This window comes from Pelobates fuscus, chromosome 12 (assembly GCF_036172605.1).
Source record: "Pelobates fuscus isolate aPelFus1 chromosome 12, aPelFus1.pri, whole genome shotgun sequence".
Lineage (NCBI taxonomy): Eukaryota > Metazoa > Chordata > Amphibia > Anura > Pelobatidae > Pelobates > Pelobates fuscus.
Genome location: NC_086328.1, coordinates 36843929 through 36863961, shown reverse-complemented (window position 1 = coordinate 36863961; position 20033 = coordinate 36843929). Strand labels below are relative to the sequence as shown.

The 20033-nt window shown below is 43.7% G+C and overlaps 1 protein-coding gene across 1 annotated transcript in view; it reads left to right on the top strand.

The window, feature by feature from the left end:
• LOC134579517 (cytochrome P450 2J6-like) overlaps window positions 1-20033 on the top strand; it is a 63826-nt gene extending 43793 nt beyond the window's left edge. Inside the window, exon 9 of the mRNA XM_063438829.1 lies at window positions 19744-20033. Within this exon, the coding sequence (XP_063294899.1) occupies window positions 19744-19925 (182 nt within the window). The 3' untranslated portion in view covers window positions 19926-20033. The remainder of the gene's footprint in view (window positions 1-19743) is intronic.

Genomic DNA, 20033 nt, shown 5'->3' with positions numbered 1-20033 from the left:
CAAAATAGAAACACCCAAGGCCTGTCCTCTAGAGAAACTTAGGTGCGAGTGTTTCCCGAGCGATTAGGACAATTTAGGCGTAAATGACCTCTGACTCCACAGTACATACACAACCCCTCCCTTCTCCTGTACTGTCTCTCCTCTTCTGAGAGGCGAGTATTGCCTATCTGCATAGGTTCTGGAAAAAGTGAGGTTGTGGATTCAGAACTTTGAAATGAAGGAGCTAGTTTAAAGGAAGGTCTACGGTTTCTCTCTCGAGTGTTCAGCCTCTCTCTTAAACGTTCATCAATGCGAGAAATAAAAGAAATTAAATCCTCCAAATTTTCAGGAAGCTCTCTAGTAGCAACCTCGTTAAGGATTACGTCTGATAACCCGTTTAAAAATACATCTATATAAGCCTGTTCATTCCACTTAACTTCTGCCACCAAGGACCTGAACTCTAGTGCATAATCCACAAGTGTTCGGTTATCTTGTCTAAGGCGCAACAGTAATCTAGCTGCATTGACCTTTCTACCTGGAGGGTCAAAAGTTCTTCTGAAAGCAGCTACAAAGGCATTATAATTATATACTAACGGATTATCATTTTCCCACAATGGATTGGCCCATCTCAGAGCTTTCTCAACAAGTAATGTGATAATAAATCCAACCTTCGACCTATCTGTAGGATAGGAGCGGGGTTGTAATTCGAAATGGATACCTATTTGGTTTAAGAAACCACGACACTTCTCTGGAGAACCACCATAACGTACAGGTGGAGTAATACGGGAAGAAGCACCTACAGTGGCTACCTCTAGACCTGAACTCACAGGGGAGATAGAAGTATTACGCATCTCTTCTGGCTGATTACTAGAACGAGATAGTAACGCCTGTAGTGCTAGAGCCATCTGGTCCATTCTGTGATCCATGGCGTCGAACCTAGAGTCAGAAGGACCAACCTGAGTGTTTGTACCTGCAGGATCCATTGGCCCTGTCGTAATGTCAGGATCGGGACAGGGATCCAACACGCAGAGTACAAACAGGTGGTAGGTATGTATACCGGACCTTAGAATGGCCGGACTTAATGTAAGGAGTAAGTAGAGAATGGTCTAGGAACAAGCCGAGGTCGAGGGAACGAGAGGACAGGTAAGCGAGAGACAAGCCGAGTCAAAGGGTAACAGAGATAAACAGGGTAGTAGAAACAAGCCGGGTCAGAACCAAAGAGACAACTAGAATACAAGAGCACTGAGTGACTAGACAGGCTAGAACCACGACAGGGCAATGAGCAGATGCCGAAAGCCTTACTTTATACCTTGATTCTAGAGAGTAATCACGCCCCCGACGAGTCCTGATTAGTGCTCGGGACTTGACTGACAGGTCGTCCCGGGTTGGCGTCATGACGTCGACTACTGAGCGTCGCGTCATATAAGGAAGTGGATCCCTCGCGGTCGGCTTGTAAATGGCCGAGGCGACCGCGAGGAACGGAAGAAACAACCCCTCTGGGAGGATAAACGTCTAAGTCTCTCACCTCCTCTGAGGTAGAGACTACAGGTACCCTGACACTATGTTCGGGAGACAAAATGGTCGCCATGCACTGGACCACATGCGTTCGAGTTTATATAAATGGCGGCCACCCAGGGAAAGCACTCGAGTTAATCCTCTAATTGCGGTTAACAGCCGGGGGGCATTGGTGTTCTAAGTCAATAATGAGGGGGACCACACAAGTTCTGTTTGGTTCCCGAACAGGGGTATACGATAGTGTTCAGTAAAATGAAAGATAGGTTTGGGCAACCTCTGGGACTGTTACCAGGTCACACAGCTCCCCCGTAACCACAAGCCGGCATACACAGTCTGATCCCAACGGATCAGCTTGGGGATGTCCGAGGTGCTCACAGATCATTTCTCTAACTCAGTTTGTCTTGATAACCCATCATCATTGCCATTCTGTTTCCCTGGGCGCTAGTGGATGATGAAGTCATATGGCTACAGTGCCAAACTCTAGCAAGGCAGTCTAGCGTTGTCTCTTGCCACCCGGTTTAGCCACACTAACAGGTTGTGATCTGTGAGCAATGAGAAAGGTTGCCCGTAGAGATAAGGTTGTAGCTTCTTGAGGGCCCACACCACGGCCAGATATTATTTTTCAGTGGCAGCGTAGCTTACTTCTCAGGGTAAGAGTTTTCTGCTTAAGTAAACTATGAGATGTCCTCAGCCATCAGATCTGACTTGGCTCAGTACTGCTCCCAATCCAAACATAGAAGCGTCTGTGTAGACAAGAAAGCATTTAGTTGGATCTGGAGCAGCTAGTATAGGTGCATTTACTAAAGCCTCTTTCAATCGCTAAAATGCCTGCTCACAATCTGGGACCCAAACTACCTGCCTAAGAAGGTTTTATCCGGTCAAGTCAGTGAAAGATTTGGCTAGGGCACTGTAGTTGGGTTAATATTTTCGGTAGTAACTTGCTGTCCCTAAGAAAGCCAGAACCTGGGTCTTAGTACGGGGGGTAGGCCACTGTGCTACAGCTTCTATTTTCGCGGGTTCTGGCTGCTGCTGCCTGCTGCCTACTCTATGACCGAGGTGCTGTACCTCAGCCATCCCTATGTGAAGATTACTGGGCTTGAGTGTCAAACCCGCCTAATGCGGTCTAATACCGCCCTTACGTGCACTAAGTGTTTGTGCCAGGTGTTACTGTATATGGCACAAGCAAAATCTTGGAACCCATCCAATACCCAATCTACCATCCTCTGAAACTAGCATTTTTCATCCCGAAAGGCACATCCCGAAACTGGTGCAAGCCAAACGGGGTGATAAACGCCGACTTAGCAATTGCAACTTCGGCTAGAGGAATCTACCAGTAACCCTTACAAAGGTCAATTGTACTGAGGTACTAGCCCCTGGCCATCTTGTCTAGGAGATTGTCCATCCTGGGCATGGGGTAGGCATCTGACACGGTTTTGTCATTCAACCTCCGTTAGTCTACCCAGAAGCGGGTCGTGCCGTCCTGCATCAGTTCTAGCACTACTGGGGATGCCCAGGAACTATCAGATAGCTCAATGAACCCCAGTTGGAGCACGTCCTGGATCTCCTTCCTCATGTTTTCCTTAACCAACTCAGGGATTCGGTAAGGCGGCTGGTGTAATGGGAGCTATCCTGGGGTTTCTACTCGGTGGGTGGCCAAAGGAGTGTACCCCGGCATGTTAGAGAAGGTGGCCCCCTTGGCCGTGATCAACTGCAGTACTTGGGTGCACTCCTGAGAACTCAACCGGTCTCCTAACTGTACCACCTCTAGGGCACCTGTCTGATCCCCATCCCCTAGGAAAGTGGGCACGGAGCCATAGGTCGCCGAGGGAGGGGGCCGCTGGCTCCAGTTACACCTGTCGGCAGCAATGCAGACTAGGTACTTGCCTGCCTAAAACGGCAGGTGCCTACTCTGCTTTTGTGTCGGGAGGAACCAGAAGTAGGGGGAGGGATCTGGGAAGTAGCTCTCCTGCCCTCCCGCGAGCAATCTATGTGGAGCGTTGCCGTGCGTTACCATGGCAACGTTCCACACAGCATTGCGCGGGAGGACAGGAGAACTGCAGCCAGGCACATACTTACCACCACCAGACCACCAGGGATGACCAAAGGTAAGAAGAAGGGAGGCGGGGATAGAGATTGTATATATCTTTTTTTTAAATGTATCTTTACCAACCCCCCCACACGCAGCACCCATACCTCCCCACACACACAGCACCCCTACCCCCCCCACACAGCACCCCTACTCCCCACAAACAGAACAGCACCCCCCCACACACAGCACCCCCACACATCACTCCCCCCACACAGCACCCTTCCCAAGACACACAGCACCATTCCCCCCACACAGCACAGCACCCCTACCCCCCCCACACACAGCACCCCTACCGCGCACACACACACACACACAAACACACACACAGCACTCCTACCCCCCAACACACAGTACCCCTCCACCCCCAAACATAACCCCTCCACCCTCACAAACAGCACCCCTACCACCCCCACACACAGCACCCCTACCCCCACACACACAGCACTCCTCCCCCCACACACATCACTCCTCCCCCACCCAGCACCCCTACCCCACACACACACAGCACCCCCACACACACACAGCACCTCCCCACACACACATCACTCCTCCCCTCCACAGCACCCCTCCCTCCCACACACACAGAATCCCCACCAACACACAGAGCACTCCTCCCCCCAAACAGCACCGCTCCCACACACGCACACACATACAGCACCCCTTAGACACAAACACAGCACCCCTCACACACACACACACACACACACACAGCACTCCACACCCTTACCCATAAACACTGCACCCCTCAATGTGTGTGTGTGTGTGTTCAGTAGTCTGTGTGTGTGTGTGTGTTTGTGTGTATGTATTCAGCAGTCTGTGTGTACTCAGCAGTCTGTATGTGTGTACTCAGCAGTCTGTGTGTGCACTCTGCATTCTGTCCGTGTGTACTCTGCATTCTGTCTGTATGTATATTCAGCAGTGTGTGTATTCAGCAGTATGTGTATTCAGCAGTCTGTGTGTATTCAGCAGCCTGTGTGTACTTATTCAGCAGTCTGTGTATATGTTTGTGTCTATGTATTCAGCAGTCAGTGTGTGTGTGTGTGTGTATGCATTCAGCAGTCAGTGTGTATGTATTGCATTTGTTGGAGATATTAATAATTATAAGCTTAATTTTATCTATTTATATTATCTAAAATTTGTATCATTGAACTCTCTGTTGTCGTGTTCTTCTTTTAAAACAAAAGATGTTAATTAGTTCGGACAACTGTAAGAGTTGTTTTTTCTAAACTTAAACCTCAGTATTCAGGTTTAATTGCCGTGTTGGCACTTGTTGAGGAAAAAAAAGTTGGCATGTATTGCGGTTTGGGCACTCGGGCTCAAAAAGGTTCGCCATCACTAGTGTGGTAGGGAAAGGTTCTTGAAATCTTCAGATGCTGGGGTGCAGATAAACACCATATCCTCTGCTCGCTCGTGGTAGGGTTTGAGCATGTTCACGTGGAGCATGCGTCTTCCCCCTATCCCCGAGCAGGGGCCGATCACATAAGTGGTGTCACACTTCTGTTCGACCACCCGGTATGGGACCTGCCAGGCGGCCTGCAGTTTCTCATAGCAGACCGGTTTTAAAATACAAACCTTTATTCCAACTTGAATGCTGCGGTCTCTGGCTCCCTTATTGTACCAAGTGCACTGGTTTTTCTGACCCGCTGGAGGTTATTCCGCATGGCTTGGGTTAACTCCTCCAGGCGGTCCCTAAACTCCAACACATAAGGGACAATGGGAGTACCGTCTGTGCTGATGTCCCCCTTCCAGTGTTCTCTAATCAGATCTAGTGGCCCCTCACCCACCTCCCGAACAGTAGTTCTAATGGGGAAATACCAGTGGGTTCCTGGGGCACCTCCCTGTAGGCACATAGGAGGTGCTCTCCCAGTCCCTGCTAGTGGCCACGAACGTGCGGAGCATTTGCTTTAATATTCTGTTAAACCGATCGCATTAGCCATTGGACTGTGGGTGGTATGGGGAGTTCACGATTGGCTTAATGCCGCATAACTTCCTCAGTTGCTGCGTGACCTCTGCGGTAAATTGGGTGCCCTGATCCGAAATAATCTCTCGGGGAAAACCTATGCGATAGAAAATCCGCATCAGAGAGTCCGCGACCGTCTTGGTGTGGATATTAGTCAACGACACCGTCCCATGGTCAAGATATATTTCTTTCTGGAGGGACTGAGCTTCGCTAAGGGTCCTATAAGATCTATGGCCACCCTGCTAAAGGTTTCTTCAATAATGGGGAGAGAGTAAAGTTTTGCCCCTCTTTCCTACTCTCTGGCACATGTCGCAATTCTGGCAATATTGGCGGATATCTTTTGAAATCCCCTCCCTCTCAAACTCAGCATGGGTATCCCAGGGAAGGTTCTCTATGGGTTGGGCAGTGACTCTTACCTGAATCGGAGAGTGTAAGCATTGGTCCGCGGTGTAATCCTGCTGCCTGGTGGTCACAGGGTAGGCCTCTTCTGTTGATTGCCGGGGCACAAAGGCTGAGGTCAGTTTGCCCAAACCGTTCCCAAGGAGCAAATGTATCCTGGTGGTTGGTAAACGGTGTACTGCTCCCCCTGCCACCCGTACTGCAACTGATCCTCCCAAGCGTCTGGAACCAGGTGGCACTTGATTAGGGTTAAGGTGGCCCCGATGTCCCAAAGTTCCTGGACGTTCTTTTCCTCTAGACACACTGTCTGTCTGTGATGTTGTCTATTGTCAGAGGCGGCTTGGACTGGGTCGGCCTCATGCAAAATACCCCATTGCTCCTCGGAATGGTCAGGAGCTGAACTACGGGGGGCTGTCTCAGTATGGTAGCGGTGGGCAACTGCTCTGTTCACTGGTGGTGGGCCGGGGCGAAACCATTGAGTGCGGTTCCGGTTTGGGTTCTGGGTGCACTCTCTTTTGACATGCCCAAATTGCTGACACTGGTGACATGGAATGTTGCTGTCAGGTTGAAAGCAGGGGGGTGCACGGTTGACAATACCTCCGTTGCATTGTGGTGCTGGTGATCCTGGTGCGAGAAGAGTTGGTCTCGAGAATACCTGGGGTGGTGGACTGTGGTGGCGCCGGGTGTCGTGGTGCTCGTCCTCCAGCTGGGCTGCATCTGTGAGGGAAAGGGGGTTACCGGCCCTCACTCATTCTTGCACTGCTGAGGCCAGCCCATTGAAAAAAATGCTCCAGGAGTATAAGTTGGAGTAATTCCTCTATAGTCGTAGCCTGGTGAGCTTGTACCCACCCAACTGCTGCTCTTTGAAGTCTGCATGCCCATTCTGCATGCAAATCCTTCCCCAATTTCTTCAGTTCCTGGAATCGCTGGCGGTAGGCCTCTGGTGTGATGGCATACCATGCTAGGATGACTTGCTTGACCCAGGTGTAGTTCCTAATGTCTTTGTCGTTAAAAGTGAAATACGGCATTCGTAAGAGACATAAGAAAGTAAACTCCTGAATAATGCAGCCTCATTTTAAGATATTTTGTAAAAATAAGAGAAAAGGATAATTGACTGAAATGTGCAACTGTAGACGCATCAATACACATACAGGCAATATTTACAAACGTAGACATGCCAACTAGGAAGGTATAACTCAATAGTAGGATTTTTGCATCTTTAATATTTAGATTGCTTATATAATTTTATCTCTACTGGTTATTACGTAAACCTTGGTGCTAAATATAGTAAACCATGCCAATTTTAGTCTTCACTCAAAGTGCTCTCGCAAGGATTAAAAACACTAGTCTGCACAACTTGTAAATGATTATCCCCCCATAACTCTTTTAACGGTGTTCCTTCCAGGCTAGGGGATCCATTCCACTATGTTATTATATGATACCCATAATTGATGTTTTTCAGATGTCTCGTATGACCCACACAGTGTAATTAATAACGCTGTGTCCAACATAATTTGTTCCATTGTGTTTGGAAGACGTTATGACTATGATGACACCACATTCTTAAAAATTCTTAATTTGGTCAATGAGTACATGAAGCTGTCAGCAAGTTTTTGGGCTCAGGTACGTGACACTTTTGCTGTTCTAGAACGTCAGGAGTCAGGGTGTAGACAATAAATAGCATATAAGAACAGTGGATTCAATAAGAAAGAACATTTTGCAGTACATAAAGTTATGTCTTAATAGGATGTTGTTTCCATGTTGCTCCTCCCCAGCTTACTAAAGCTATCCTTAAAATGAATAATAATATGCATATGGATAAACTAAAAACACTTATTTGCCACACATGTGGTGGGAGTGCCCACGGGCCAAGCCATTCTGGAGAGACATAAAAGATATTCTGGCCCAGGTGTTCATTAGGGCACTGGACTTGGACCCGTGGGTATACCTGCTAAATAGCTCAATCGACGGGTGGACACGTAGGGAACAACAGTTAATACACAAAATTACATTAGCGGCAAGACGTGCCATAGCATATACATGGTTGAAAGAGGAAATGCCTCACATAGCAAGTGTAATAAATCGGATAAAGGAGATCCGCTTGATGGACGACCTGACTGCTAGAGTTAGGGGATCTACAAAGACGTTCTACAGGCGGTGGGAACCATGGAACAGTAGTCCTCTGGGTACGTAGGCCTGCCCGTCGGCCTCTCTGCTCTTTTCCTTCCCGGTGCTTTCTCCCCTCGCTCCAGGGCCCTTCCTTTCTTTTTATTTTAATGTTTTTTTCTTCTTCTTTACATCTCCTATCCTTTTCTTCTTTCCTATACTCGTCTATACTTTAGTCTATTTTCACGCCCCCTCCTATGGGGCAAGTAGTTCTAACTAAAGGAACACTCTCAGAGCACAGTTAGCTTTCATGGCAGTACAACGTAAACCTAGGGGATCACCGTAAATTAGGATCAATATGCTACAGAGACATGTAGGACCAGGCCTATAGACAACACTAAATCTACCAGCTCCCATAGAAGGTACTAGTACAATATTTAAAAGTTGAGGCTAGAGGGATCAAAGCAATCCGACCAATAACCAACATGAGAGGGAATGGGTGGAGCAGGCCTACATAGATTGATCCCCCGGGCCAAGTGTAGGTGGATAAGACTCCTCTACGCATAAGACGACCAAGAGCCCCTGTGATCAGTACAACACTCCGATACAAAACGTGTTATTCTGAGAGAGAAAAAGTGCACTGTATGCTATGTATCCTGCATGCCCATTGGAAGGTATAATATGGTATTTAGTCTCTACAATGCGGGATATGTGGGGAACATTATTTGATATTGCCTGTATATGTCTTTGTGCACACAAAAATAAAGAATTAAAGATCTACCTCCTTCCATTATGTCTTGAGACTTTGGATAGATCAGAAACACTGACATGTGGCCTTCAACGTATTTCTATATATACACAACACCTCCTTCTCCCTGTTTTTCCATCTTACATTTTCCATTCTTATTTTTTTGTGATTACTTTTCTCTTTCATTATCTCTCGTTTCTATATATGATTTTTGTTTGTTGACATCGCTGGTAAACATTGATGTGTTTGCTTTTGGTATAAACACTTTTCGGCCTATTTTTACACCCTATGTGTTGAAACTTTGTATCAGATAAAATGTAAAATGCAAGGTACCCATTTGATTCTTGTATTTTGCTGTACACTATCATTGCTCTTTCATTGTACAGTTTCGATGCAAGGCTTTAAAGTGGACCTGTCATGACAAAAATAGGTTTGCAGTTTTCTAATCATCTGGCTTGACTCGAGTTATATAATTGGGTACTTCTTCCTTTAATACTGTTAAAAGCTCATATGTAAAATGATTCCCATTACACTGTCTCCTGCTGAAACCAGTCAATCATGTTTTCAGTGGGTGTTACACTTGCTGTAAGACACACCTCTCCTTCATACCTCTGTTTGGGGAGCACAGACTTGCTTCCGATAGCAGGTTAAAATCCCCCAACACTTTATGTTGGTTTCTCTAAATAAAACGTATGTTTTCTCTTTCTGTTCTCAGATAATCTGTCCAAATCATAGTGGGTGCTTCTCTCCTCATTCCTGCTTCTTACTGTTGTCATACAGAGCCTGCCCCACCACCCTACTTCCCCTTGCAGGCGGACCGCCATCAGGGGGTGACAACCATGACGGTTGTCCCGGGCCCGGCGGTGCATCGAGCATTTAGGGCCACCCGATGAGCCCTACTGCCTGTAGAGGATAGGGAGAGCGGACAGCCCTGTCGTGAGCCATGGGTAATCATAAAGCTGCAGGACATGAAGCCTCCATTGACTACTTGTGCTGATGGATGAGAGTATAGCGCATTCACCAAAGAGATGAACCGTGGTGGACCCCAAATCTCCCTAGGACCGCAACGAGGAAGGGCCAGTGAAGCCGATCAAAGGCTTTTTCTGTATCAAGCAAAAGGAATACACTGGGGCTCCCTCCCCCCCGCAGCCCACCCAACAGGTCTAAGACTTTCCTGGTACCATCAGTGCCCTGGCGCCCATTTATGAACCCCACTCGATCTGCATTAATAATCGTGGGGATCATTTGGTTTAGTCTGTTGGAGTTTATTTTGGAAAGTAATTTAGTATCCGTATTGAGTAGTGAGATCGGTCGTAAATGTTGGCTTTTGGTGGGAGGTTTCCCTGGTATAGGGAGAGTGGCCACATGTGCCATCAGCATCTCGTGCAGCATGTCTCCCGTTTTTATTATGTGATTTTATACTGATTCTAATCTCGGGGGGAGGATGTGAGAGAAGAGTTTATAGTAGGAGTTTGAGAGGCCATCCAGCCCAGGTGATTTACCTGGTGGCAGGGATGCTATGGTCTGTGATTTTGTGGGATGTAACAGGTCTTTGCAGTATCTCCTGTTGTTGTAGGGTCAGTGATGGCAGTTATGTGAGGTCCAGGAAGTTCTCAGTCTCTGAGGTATTTGGGTGGTAGGTATTGTTATCATTTTTGAAGTTGTATATGGCATGGTAGAAGGTGGCCATTTTATTGTTTATATCTTGGGGGTTGTATAAGTTTTTATTAGCGTTTGTTGCTAGGTATGGTATTTTGGATTGTGTTTGCTTCTTTCTTAATATTGTTGCAAGTGTTTTCCCTGCTTTGTTCCCCTGAGAGTAATTTGTCATTTTCAGGCGTTGGCATTTTCAGGCGTCCAAAAGAAATGGGATTATTTAAAAGTTGCACTACTGAAGGCAACAGAAAATTGCATTAGGCTTGTCAGTAAAAGCAAAAAAATCAAGAAACCACTGTGGTACTCCACAGATGTAGCCAAAATAGTAAAAAACAAAAAGTTAGCATTTAGTAATTATAAAAAAACCCGGTTTCCCATAGGAATGCATTGAAAACCAATTAATCCGTTCTGGAGGTCAGAAAAAAGTCAAAATGAGCTGGCATGTAAACCAACCCACAATGCAGAACACACAATAAAAGGCATTCAAACGACGAAGCTCAGCTCCCTACCTTTGCACAGCTTGAGAAATGCACCAAAAAGTCCCAAAACAACTGCAAACAATTTCCAGAATGGCTCCAAAACTTGATGCAAAAGCCGCTCCAACACCTCCACACTCTACGCCACGTGCTACCCACAGGCTACAGCATGCAGGGGGCAGTGCTATAAACCTCCCAGGTGCTATGCATCCTGGGGAAACTTGCTTTGTATTGCAAAAAAAAAAAATTGTAAACCGAGGCATTATTTTCAATGGATTTTCATTTGTAAACCGAAAATTATGTTAACCGAGGCGTTTGTAAACCGAGGTCCCACTGTATATTAATATTTACATATTATAAATTGCCGATATCCATCTCCCTAGCTTTTTAATAATTTGTGGTGGTACCTTATGCCTCAAATCTGCCGATGCTGCCTCAAAATGTAGTAAATTATTGGACTAATGTTGAGAATTATGACCTCTTTGGTAAAGAAAATTGGAGCTTGCGGTTTACTTTGTGAACTCACTAACCTTAAGAAAACTATAAAAACCTATATAAACATCAGCCTATATAAAAGTCAGCAGGTATGCAAAAGAGCTACAATTACCTTAAACAAAGTTCCTTCGAGAGGCTGTCTTTTTTTTGTTCTGAATATCTTTAACCCCTTCACGACGGGTGACGGACGAGGTCCGTCATCCTGGGGATGGCCTTAACGACGGGTGACGGACCTCGTCCGTCACGCGGTAAAATTAACGCTGCGATCGCGCAGTGCCGGCGATCGCGGGGTTAACGCTGTTGCTGGGTCCCTCTGAGTCAGGGGCAGACCAGCAACAGCAAATCGCGATGTCCCAGCACATGTGATCGCTGTAACAGCCAGTCACAGCGGTCACAATACTGCTGGGATATCTGATCCGCCTCCCTCCACCTCGTGTGGGTTTGTGAAGTGGAGAGAGACGGATCGTTGCAACATTGTGTTCCAGAAGAATAGTGAATATCTTTAAAAAGTTCCTAATCCCTTTCCCCTTCCTTAAAAAAAAATATTAACCCTTTCCCTGCTGCTTGATCACTGCTAGCAGTGATCAATATACAGGTCACAGTACTTTACTGTGATCTATTTTTTTTTTACACTTAAGGGTTAAATTTTATTATAAAAACCTATATAAACATCAGCCTATATAAAAGTCAGCAGGTATGCAAAAGAGCTACAATTACCTTAAACAAAGTTCCTTCGAGAGGCTGTCTTTTTTTTGTTCTGAATATCTTTAACCCCTTCACGACGGGTGACGGACGAGGTCCGTCATCCTGGGGATGGCCTTAACGACGGGTGACGGACCTCGTCCGTCACGCGGTAAAATTAACGCCGCGATCACGCAGTGCCGGCGATCGCGGGGTTAACGCTGTTGCTGGGTCCCTCTGAGTCAGGGGCAGACCAGCAACAGCAAATCGCGATGTCCCAGCACATGTGATCGCTGTAACAGCCAGTCACAGCGGTCACAATACTGCTGGGATATCTGATCCGCCTCCCTCCACCTCGTGTGGGTTTGTGAAGTGGAGAGAGACGGATCGTTGCAACATTGTGTTCCAGAAGAATAGTGAATATCTTTAAAAAGTTCCTAATCCCTTTCCCCTTCCTTAAAAAAAAATATTAACCCTTTCCCTGCTGCTTGATCACTGCTAGCAGTGATCAATATACAGGTCACAGTACTTTACTGTGATCTATTTTTTTTTTACACTTAAGGGTTAAATTTTATTTTTTTGTAACCCTAAGGGGTTAAATTTTATTCTTTTATTTTATTAATTTGTGATTTAGTTAGTTGGTGGGTGGAATTTAGTGGTAATTTGGGGAATTTAGTTAGGGGTTAAAAAAAAAAAAAAAAAAAAGTTTAGTTATTTAGTTAAAGTTTTCTTAGCTGTGTTAACTGTATTAAAAATGTTGCGAAAGTATAGCGCAGAGGAGGCTTATGCCCTGTTAGCCGCCGACTCAGAGGCGACCGACACTGCCTCAGAGAGTGACGCAGGGAGTGACGCAGGGGACAGGGACTATGTGCCAGATAGTGCAGTAACATCAGAGGAAATCGCTGATTCCCCTAATGTTCAATATGGCGCAGATGACTGGGTACCCCCTAATCATTTTTCGCCAGACATCCCAGTGTTCACTGCCAATCCTGGCATACAGGCTGACCTGTCTGGCTATAATGCGCTGGATTGTATGGAGCTGTTTTTGGGGGATGATTTTTTTGGGGAGGTAGTTACCCAGACGAATCTGTATGCGGAGCAATATCTTGCACGCAACCAAGACTCCCGAATCGCCAGGACAGAGAGATGGTACCCAACCAGTGTGCCAGAAATTAAACAATTCTGGGCACTGACCATGTTAATGGGGGTAGTTAAAAAGCCCACAATTAGAATGTACTGGACTAAAAATCCTATTTTTAATACCCCCATTTTTTCCCAGACTATGCATAGGGAGAGATATGAGGACATACTGCGTTTTATGCATTTTAATGACAATATGAAGTGCCCCCCAAAAGGTCATCCGCAGTATGACATTCTTTATAAAATACGCCCTCTAATTACCCACTTAAATGAAAAATTTGCCACTATTTACACCCCCAAAAAACAAATTTCAATTGATGAGTCCCTCATGAAATATAAGGGAAGACTGGGATTTAGACAATACATCCCATCCAAAAGATCCCGGTATGGGATAAAATTCTATAAATTATGTGAAAGTGGCAGTGGCTATGTATACACCTTCCGTGTATACGAAGGAAGGGATAGCCACCTTGATCCCCCAGGTTGCCCAGATACAGTAGGGACAAGTGGGAAAATTGTCTGGGACTTAATAATGCCATTACTCAACAAAGGTTATCACTTATACATCGATAACTTTTATAACAGCATCCCACTCTTACAAATGCTGTACTGTTTTGAGACCGTGGCCTGTGGCACTATCAGGAAGAGTCGCACAGGTTTCCCAAAGGCTCTAGCAGAAAAAAAATTAAAAAAGGGGGAAACAGCAGCTCTCTGCCAGAATGAACTGCTGGCACTCAAGTACCGCGATAAAAAGGAGGTTTTCATCCTAACTACGATCCATGGGGAAAACACTCGCAGGGTCGCAGTTCGTGGCAGAGAGGAACATAAACGGGTGCCAGTCTGCATTCAGCAATATAATCGGCACATGGGGGGAGTTGATCTATCCGATCAACTAATGCAGCCGTATCTAATCTTGCGCAAAACCAGGGCATGGTAAAAAAAAGTGGGCATATATATAATGCAGACGGCAGTCCACAATGCCTTTATTATTTTTAAAAAGGCAAATGCTGAGCTGAAATGCACATTCCTTTCATTTAAATTTCAGCTCATTTCTGGGTTACTTGAGTGCCACAGAGGGGGACCATCAGTGGAGCCTAGCAGAAGAATGGAGGCAGGTCACTTCTGCTTTAAGATTCCACCAACCCCTAAAAAACAAAACCCCCAGAAAAGGTGCAGGGTGTGTTACAAGAGGGGCGTAAGAGTTGAGACAAGCTATTACTGCCCTGATTGCCCCTCTCAGCCCGGCCTATGTATTGGCCATTGTTTTAAAGTTTTCCACACCCAGGCCGAATAGTCAACTGTCTGGTTACCAAATCTTGGCTTTGTCTCCCGTTTATCCTGTCTTCTCTGATCCTTGACCTCGGCTTGTCCTATCGTTGTTCCGTTTCTCTTTACCCCTTTGACTTCGGCTTGTACCTTGACTATTCTCTGCTTGTATAGCCCGGCCATTCTAAGGACCGGTATTACAAGTTTCTCTCTCTGTGTTCTCTCTCTTTGTGGTCTGTCTGTGTTTTGGAATCCGTGACAGCGTTGCCCGTGACACATTGTTGCACTAAGAGGACATAGCTGAGCAACATATTAGGTGTTATACTGCCATAGCACACATAAGGATTGCAAAATATACAGTAACATCTCCAAGTGTGTGTCAAAAAGGCAGAAAAAAATGCTAATTGCAACTAGACTTGGTACAAACTAACAAAGAAATGATTCTACGCTAAGGTTTAAAATATGCCTTTTGAAATGCCCTGGGGTGTCTACTTTAAGAAATGGTAGGCCTTTGTGGGGTAGTTTGAACTTAAAACCTGCTAAGATGCTTGGAAATTGCACATGGGCAGAGCGTCAAAATTCAAAGTTCGGTAAAAACTGATATGGCTTGGTCTCCAATGTGCCCCTTCAACATCCACATATCCCCAAAAAGGGTACACATGGGGGTATTGCTGCACTAAGAGGACATAGCTGAGCAACATATTAGGTGTTCTACTGCCATAGCACACATAAGGATTACAAAATATACAGTAACATCTCCAAGTGTGTGTCAAAAAGGCAGAAAAAATGCTAATTGTAACTAGACTTGGTACAAACTAACAAAAAAATTATCCTACGCTAAGGTTTAAAATATGCCTTTTGAAATGCCCTGGGGTGTCTACTTTAAGAAATGGTAGGCCTTTGTGGGGTAGTTTGAACTTAAAACCTGCTAAGATGCTTGGAAATTGCACATGGGCCGAGCGTCAAAATTCAAAGTTTGGTAAAAACTCATATGACATGGTCTCCAATGTGCCCCTTCAACATCCACATAACCATGAAAAAGGTACACATGTGGGTATTGTTGCACTAAGATGACATAGCTGAGCAACATATTAGGTGTTATACTGCCACAGCACACATAAGGATAGCAAAATATACAATAACATCTCCAAGTGTGTGTCAAAAAGGCAGACAAAAATGCTAATTGCAACGAGACTTGGTACAAACTAACAAAAAAATGATCCTACACTAAGGTTTAGAATATACCTTTTGAAATACCCTGGGGTGTCTACTTTAAGAAATGGTAGGCCTTTGTGGGGTAGTTTAAATTTAAAACCTGCTAAGATGCTTGGAAATTGCACATAGGCCCAGCGTCAAAATTCAAAGTTCGGTAAAAACTGATATGGCTTGGTCTCCTATATGGCACTGTAGCTTCACAAAATAGTGCCAAAGACATACAATGGGGGTGTCATTTTACTCAGAAGACTTAGCTGAACATAATTTGGGGGGGTATGAACTTAGTGGCACATGTGAAATATACAAAATGCCCAGTAAAAATGCAATCCATATGTAAAAAACGCACAAAATAATTTTATACCACATACTTTGGCATCTATTGGTAAAAAAATGGGGGCATGTTAAGGCACAATATGCACCTTATGAGATACCCTGGAGTGTCTACTTTTACAAATGGTAGGCCTTTGTGGTTTTTTTTTGAACAGTCAAACTGTTATAATACCCCAAATGGACACATAGGCTCATTAAATCCGTCTCTCAAAATTCTACTGTGAATACTGAAATGGATAGGTCTCCTATATGGCACTGTAGCTTCACGAAATAGTGCCAAAGACATACAATGGGGGTGTCATTTTACTCAGAAGACTTAGCTGAGCATAATTTGGGGGGTTTGAACTTAGTGGCACATGTGAAATATACACAATGCCTAGCAAAAATGCAATTCATATGTAAAAAACGCACAAAATTATTTTTTACCACATACTTTGGCATATATTGGTGAAATAATGGGGGCATGTTAAGGCACAATATGCACCTTATGAGATACCCTGGAGTGTCTACTTTTACAAATGGTAGGCCTTTGTGGTTTTTTTTTGAACAGTCAAACTGTTATAATACCCCAAATGGACACATAGGCTCATTAAATCCGTCTCTCAAAATTCTACTGTGAATACTGAAATGGATAGGTCTCTTATATGGCACTGTAGCTTCACGAAATAGTGCCAAAGACATACAATGGGGGTGTCATTTTACTCAGAAGACTTAGCTGAGCATAATTTGGGGGGTTTGAACTTAGTGGCACATGTGAAATATACACAATGCCTAGCAAAAATGCAATCCATATGTAAAAAACGCACAAAATTATTTTTTACCACATACTTTGGCATATATTGGTGAAATAATGGGGGCATGTTAAGGCACAATATGCACCTTATGAGATACCCTGGAGTGTCTACTTTTACAAATGGTAGGCCTTTGTGGGTTTTTTTTTGAACAGTCAAACTGTTATAATACCCCAAATGGACACATAGGCTCATTAAATCCGTCTCTCAAAATTCTACTGTGAATACTGAAATGGATAGGTCTCCTATATGGCACTGTAACTTCACGAAATAGTGCCAACGACATACAATGGGGGTACCGTTGTACTCAGCAGAAGTAACTGAACACATAATAAAACTTTGTACAGGAATAGCACACACCAACTTTACAAAATACATTTGAGAAGTTCTTTGTTATAAGTTTGTGTGCGAAAACCCCCAAAAAACACAATTTTACTCCAATATTTAGCAGAGGTTGGCGGTAAAATGGCTATGTAGAAAGTGTCAAAACAACCTTAGGTAAATAGCCTGTGGTGTCTACTTTATATAAATATATACTTTTGTGTGGCAATTTTGTTTTCTTTTATGGCTATTAGGCTTACAAGACAAACATACCAAATTCTAAAATCGCTCCACATTAAAATTTTATTTTACTCCTTGTGCTTTGTGACCTGTAACTACCAAAAAAAAACTTAAAATCCCAGACACATTATATATTCTGTAAATCAGAACAAATAAATGAATTTATTTTTAATTACTTTCCTTAACCTGCACTAATTATGCACACATTATTATTGCAAAAACTGTAAAAAAAAACAATATTTTTCATTTTTTTTGCATTTTTCTGTATTTTTTTTATAATAAGTAAGCATTTATATATATATATATATATATATATATATATGTTATATCAAATTAAAGCCCTTTCTGTCCTTTAAAAAACAGTATATAATATGTGCCGGTGCAATAAATGAGAGAGATGCAAATTGCAGTTGAACGCAAACAGCAAGAAAATGCAAAAATTGCTTGTGTCATTAAGCGTAAGTCAAGCTTCTGAAGCTCTGTCCTTAAGGGGTTAAGTAGAGCATATATTGGTTACATAGTCATGATAGATTGGCTTTGAGATTTTAATAGAGCTAAATAGTGTTGTATGCCTACGAAATACAACTTAACAGTGTTGTGGGATAGCCTAAGATTTAAGCGGCAAAAACTGCCAAACAACAAAATGTGCTGAAATGTACCTATCACTTTATAGTACTTCATAAATATATATTGTTTATGAAATACTTATTAAAACTTTTGGGGAATTTCAGTATTCCAACACAATCCAAAGATACCATAAGACAAAATAAGTAACTACTTAGTCTTATGGAGCTTTGCCTCTTGAGGCTGTTTGGCAATTTCACCATCATATTTCGTTTGAGTTAAATTACAATGAGCATTGCTTATAATGTTTTGAACACGTATTATATACTCCTAGCCCATTGTTCCATTCTGTTCACAATGTAATATATCTCTTCTTAATATTTTTATTTAGGGCCCCTATCCACCGCTCATGGGTGGGGGCTGGGGGGAGGACAATAGGTTGTCCCCCCATTTTAATTTAGGGCCCCCACCCGCCAACCATGGGTGGGGGCCAGGAGGGGGGACAATAGCCCCCCCCCCATTATTGTTATTTAGGACTCGGGAGGGGGGACTCTATGGGTTTGTTTGTGTGGTTTTTTTAACAGTGAGCAGCCACAGGCAGCATAGAGTAGGGGCAGAATTTACTAACACTAAGTAATCTTTACGTAGTATTAGTAAATTTGGCTGAAAGACCAATTAAGGTCTTTCAGCCTTTTGGTAGATAACTCCCTAATACCGTGGGAATTAGGTACTTATCTACTAAGCAGCTGCAAAATGCAGCCATGGCACGAATAGGATCGGAGTGTCATTCATTCGAATTAAATTCCGATCCGAACAAAGTCCCAAATTGCATCCTAACACGAATGGAGAAACTGTTGAAACTGTGAATCTGTCACTTTTGAATATTTCATAAATATATATTCTTTATTGAAAGAGAATGGCATAGACTATATACCAACAAGTGGAGTGCTATAACAATGTCAATGATAAAGGGGTACACTCACCCCTTTAGTACAGTGACAATCTTGAGAATATACACTTGAAGGTACATACGGGAGATAAAAACCATAAAGAAAATATAGTGCAGATGGTTTCAAAATAGGGATGAGGGATAGTTATAAGTGACTAGAACCACTCACATGGACTGGAGCCTATGAGGTATTGGCTCCGTAAGTTAATCCTTGTTGCTCTTTGGGTAGCAACACACCCCTTGTTCCAAAAGATGTTCCTCCAGGGATATAGAACAAGAAAGAAACAAACCAGATGTGTAGTACTGTATGGAATATAGATGTGGTGTTGGTGGTAATGGTTGTGCTTACCTATAAGAGCCTTGGATTCCCGGCTCTGAGGTTGATTGACAATGTGACAATTTCGTTGGGATGGCACTCCCCAATAAGGTTCCTGAAGGCTAGCAAGGACTTGATGGACTGATATATAAAAAGTATTATAAAATTAATTTATTGGTAATAAATTAAAACAAAATGTTACTCTATATGTAGAATAAAAAAAGTCCAAGTAAAAGTCCAGAATTCAGCTAAAACGCGTTTCACTCTTCTATGAGCTTCCTCAGTCAGCTGATCAAACTTTTGTTGAAATTCCAATACAATCCAAAGATACCATAAGGCAAAGTTGTGGAGCTTTACTAAACCTGAGAATAATAAGACAGAAACATTTAAATATACATATGTAGTTTGAGTTACATAATGATGAGCATTATTAAGAATTGTTTTAACATTTTTATAGATTTCTAGCCCATTGTTCCATTCTATTCACTATGTAATATCTCTTCTTAGGCCCGCGAAGTTGCCTTGGGGAAAATCTTGCTCGTATGGAAATATTCCTCTTTTTTACCACGCTCCTGACACACTTCGAACTCCACTGGTCAGACCCCAAATCACCTCCAGATCTCACACCAATTTTTGGTGTCACCCAGACCCCAAAGCGCTTTAAGATGCACCTAGTACCACGTAACTAAATCTGATCATCAAACAGGAGATGGATGAATACGCACAACAAAAACTCAGTATTTCTTCCAACAAATCAGAGTGGAAATTTAAAACTTTGGGAGAAATAGAGCACACTG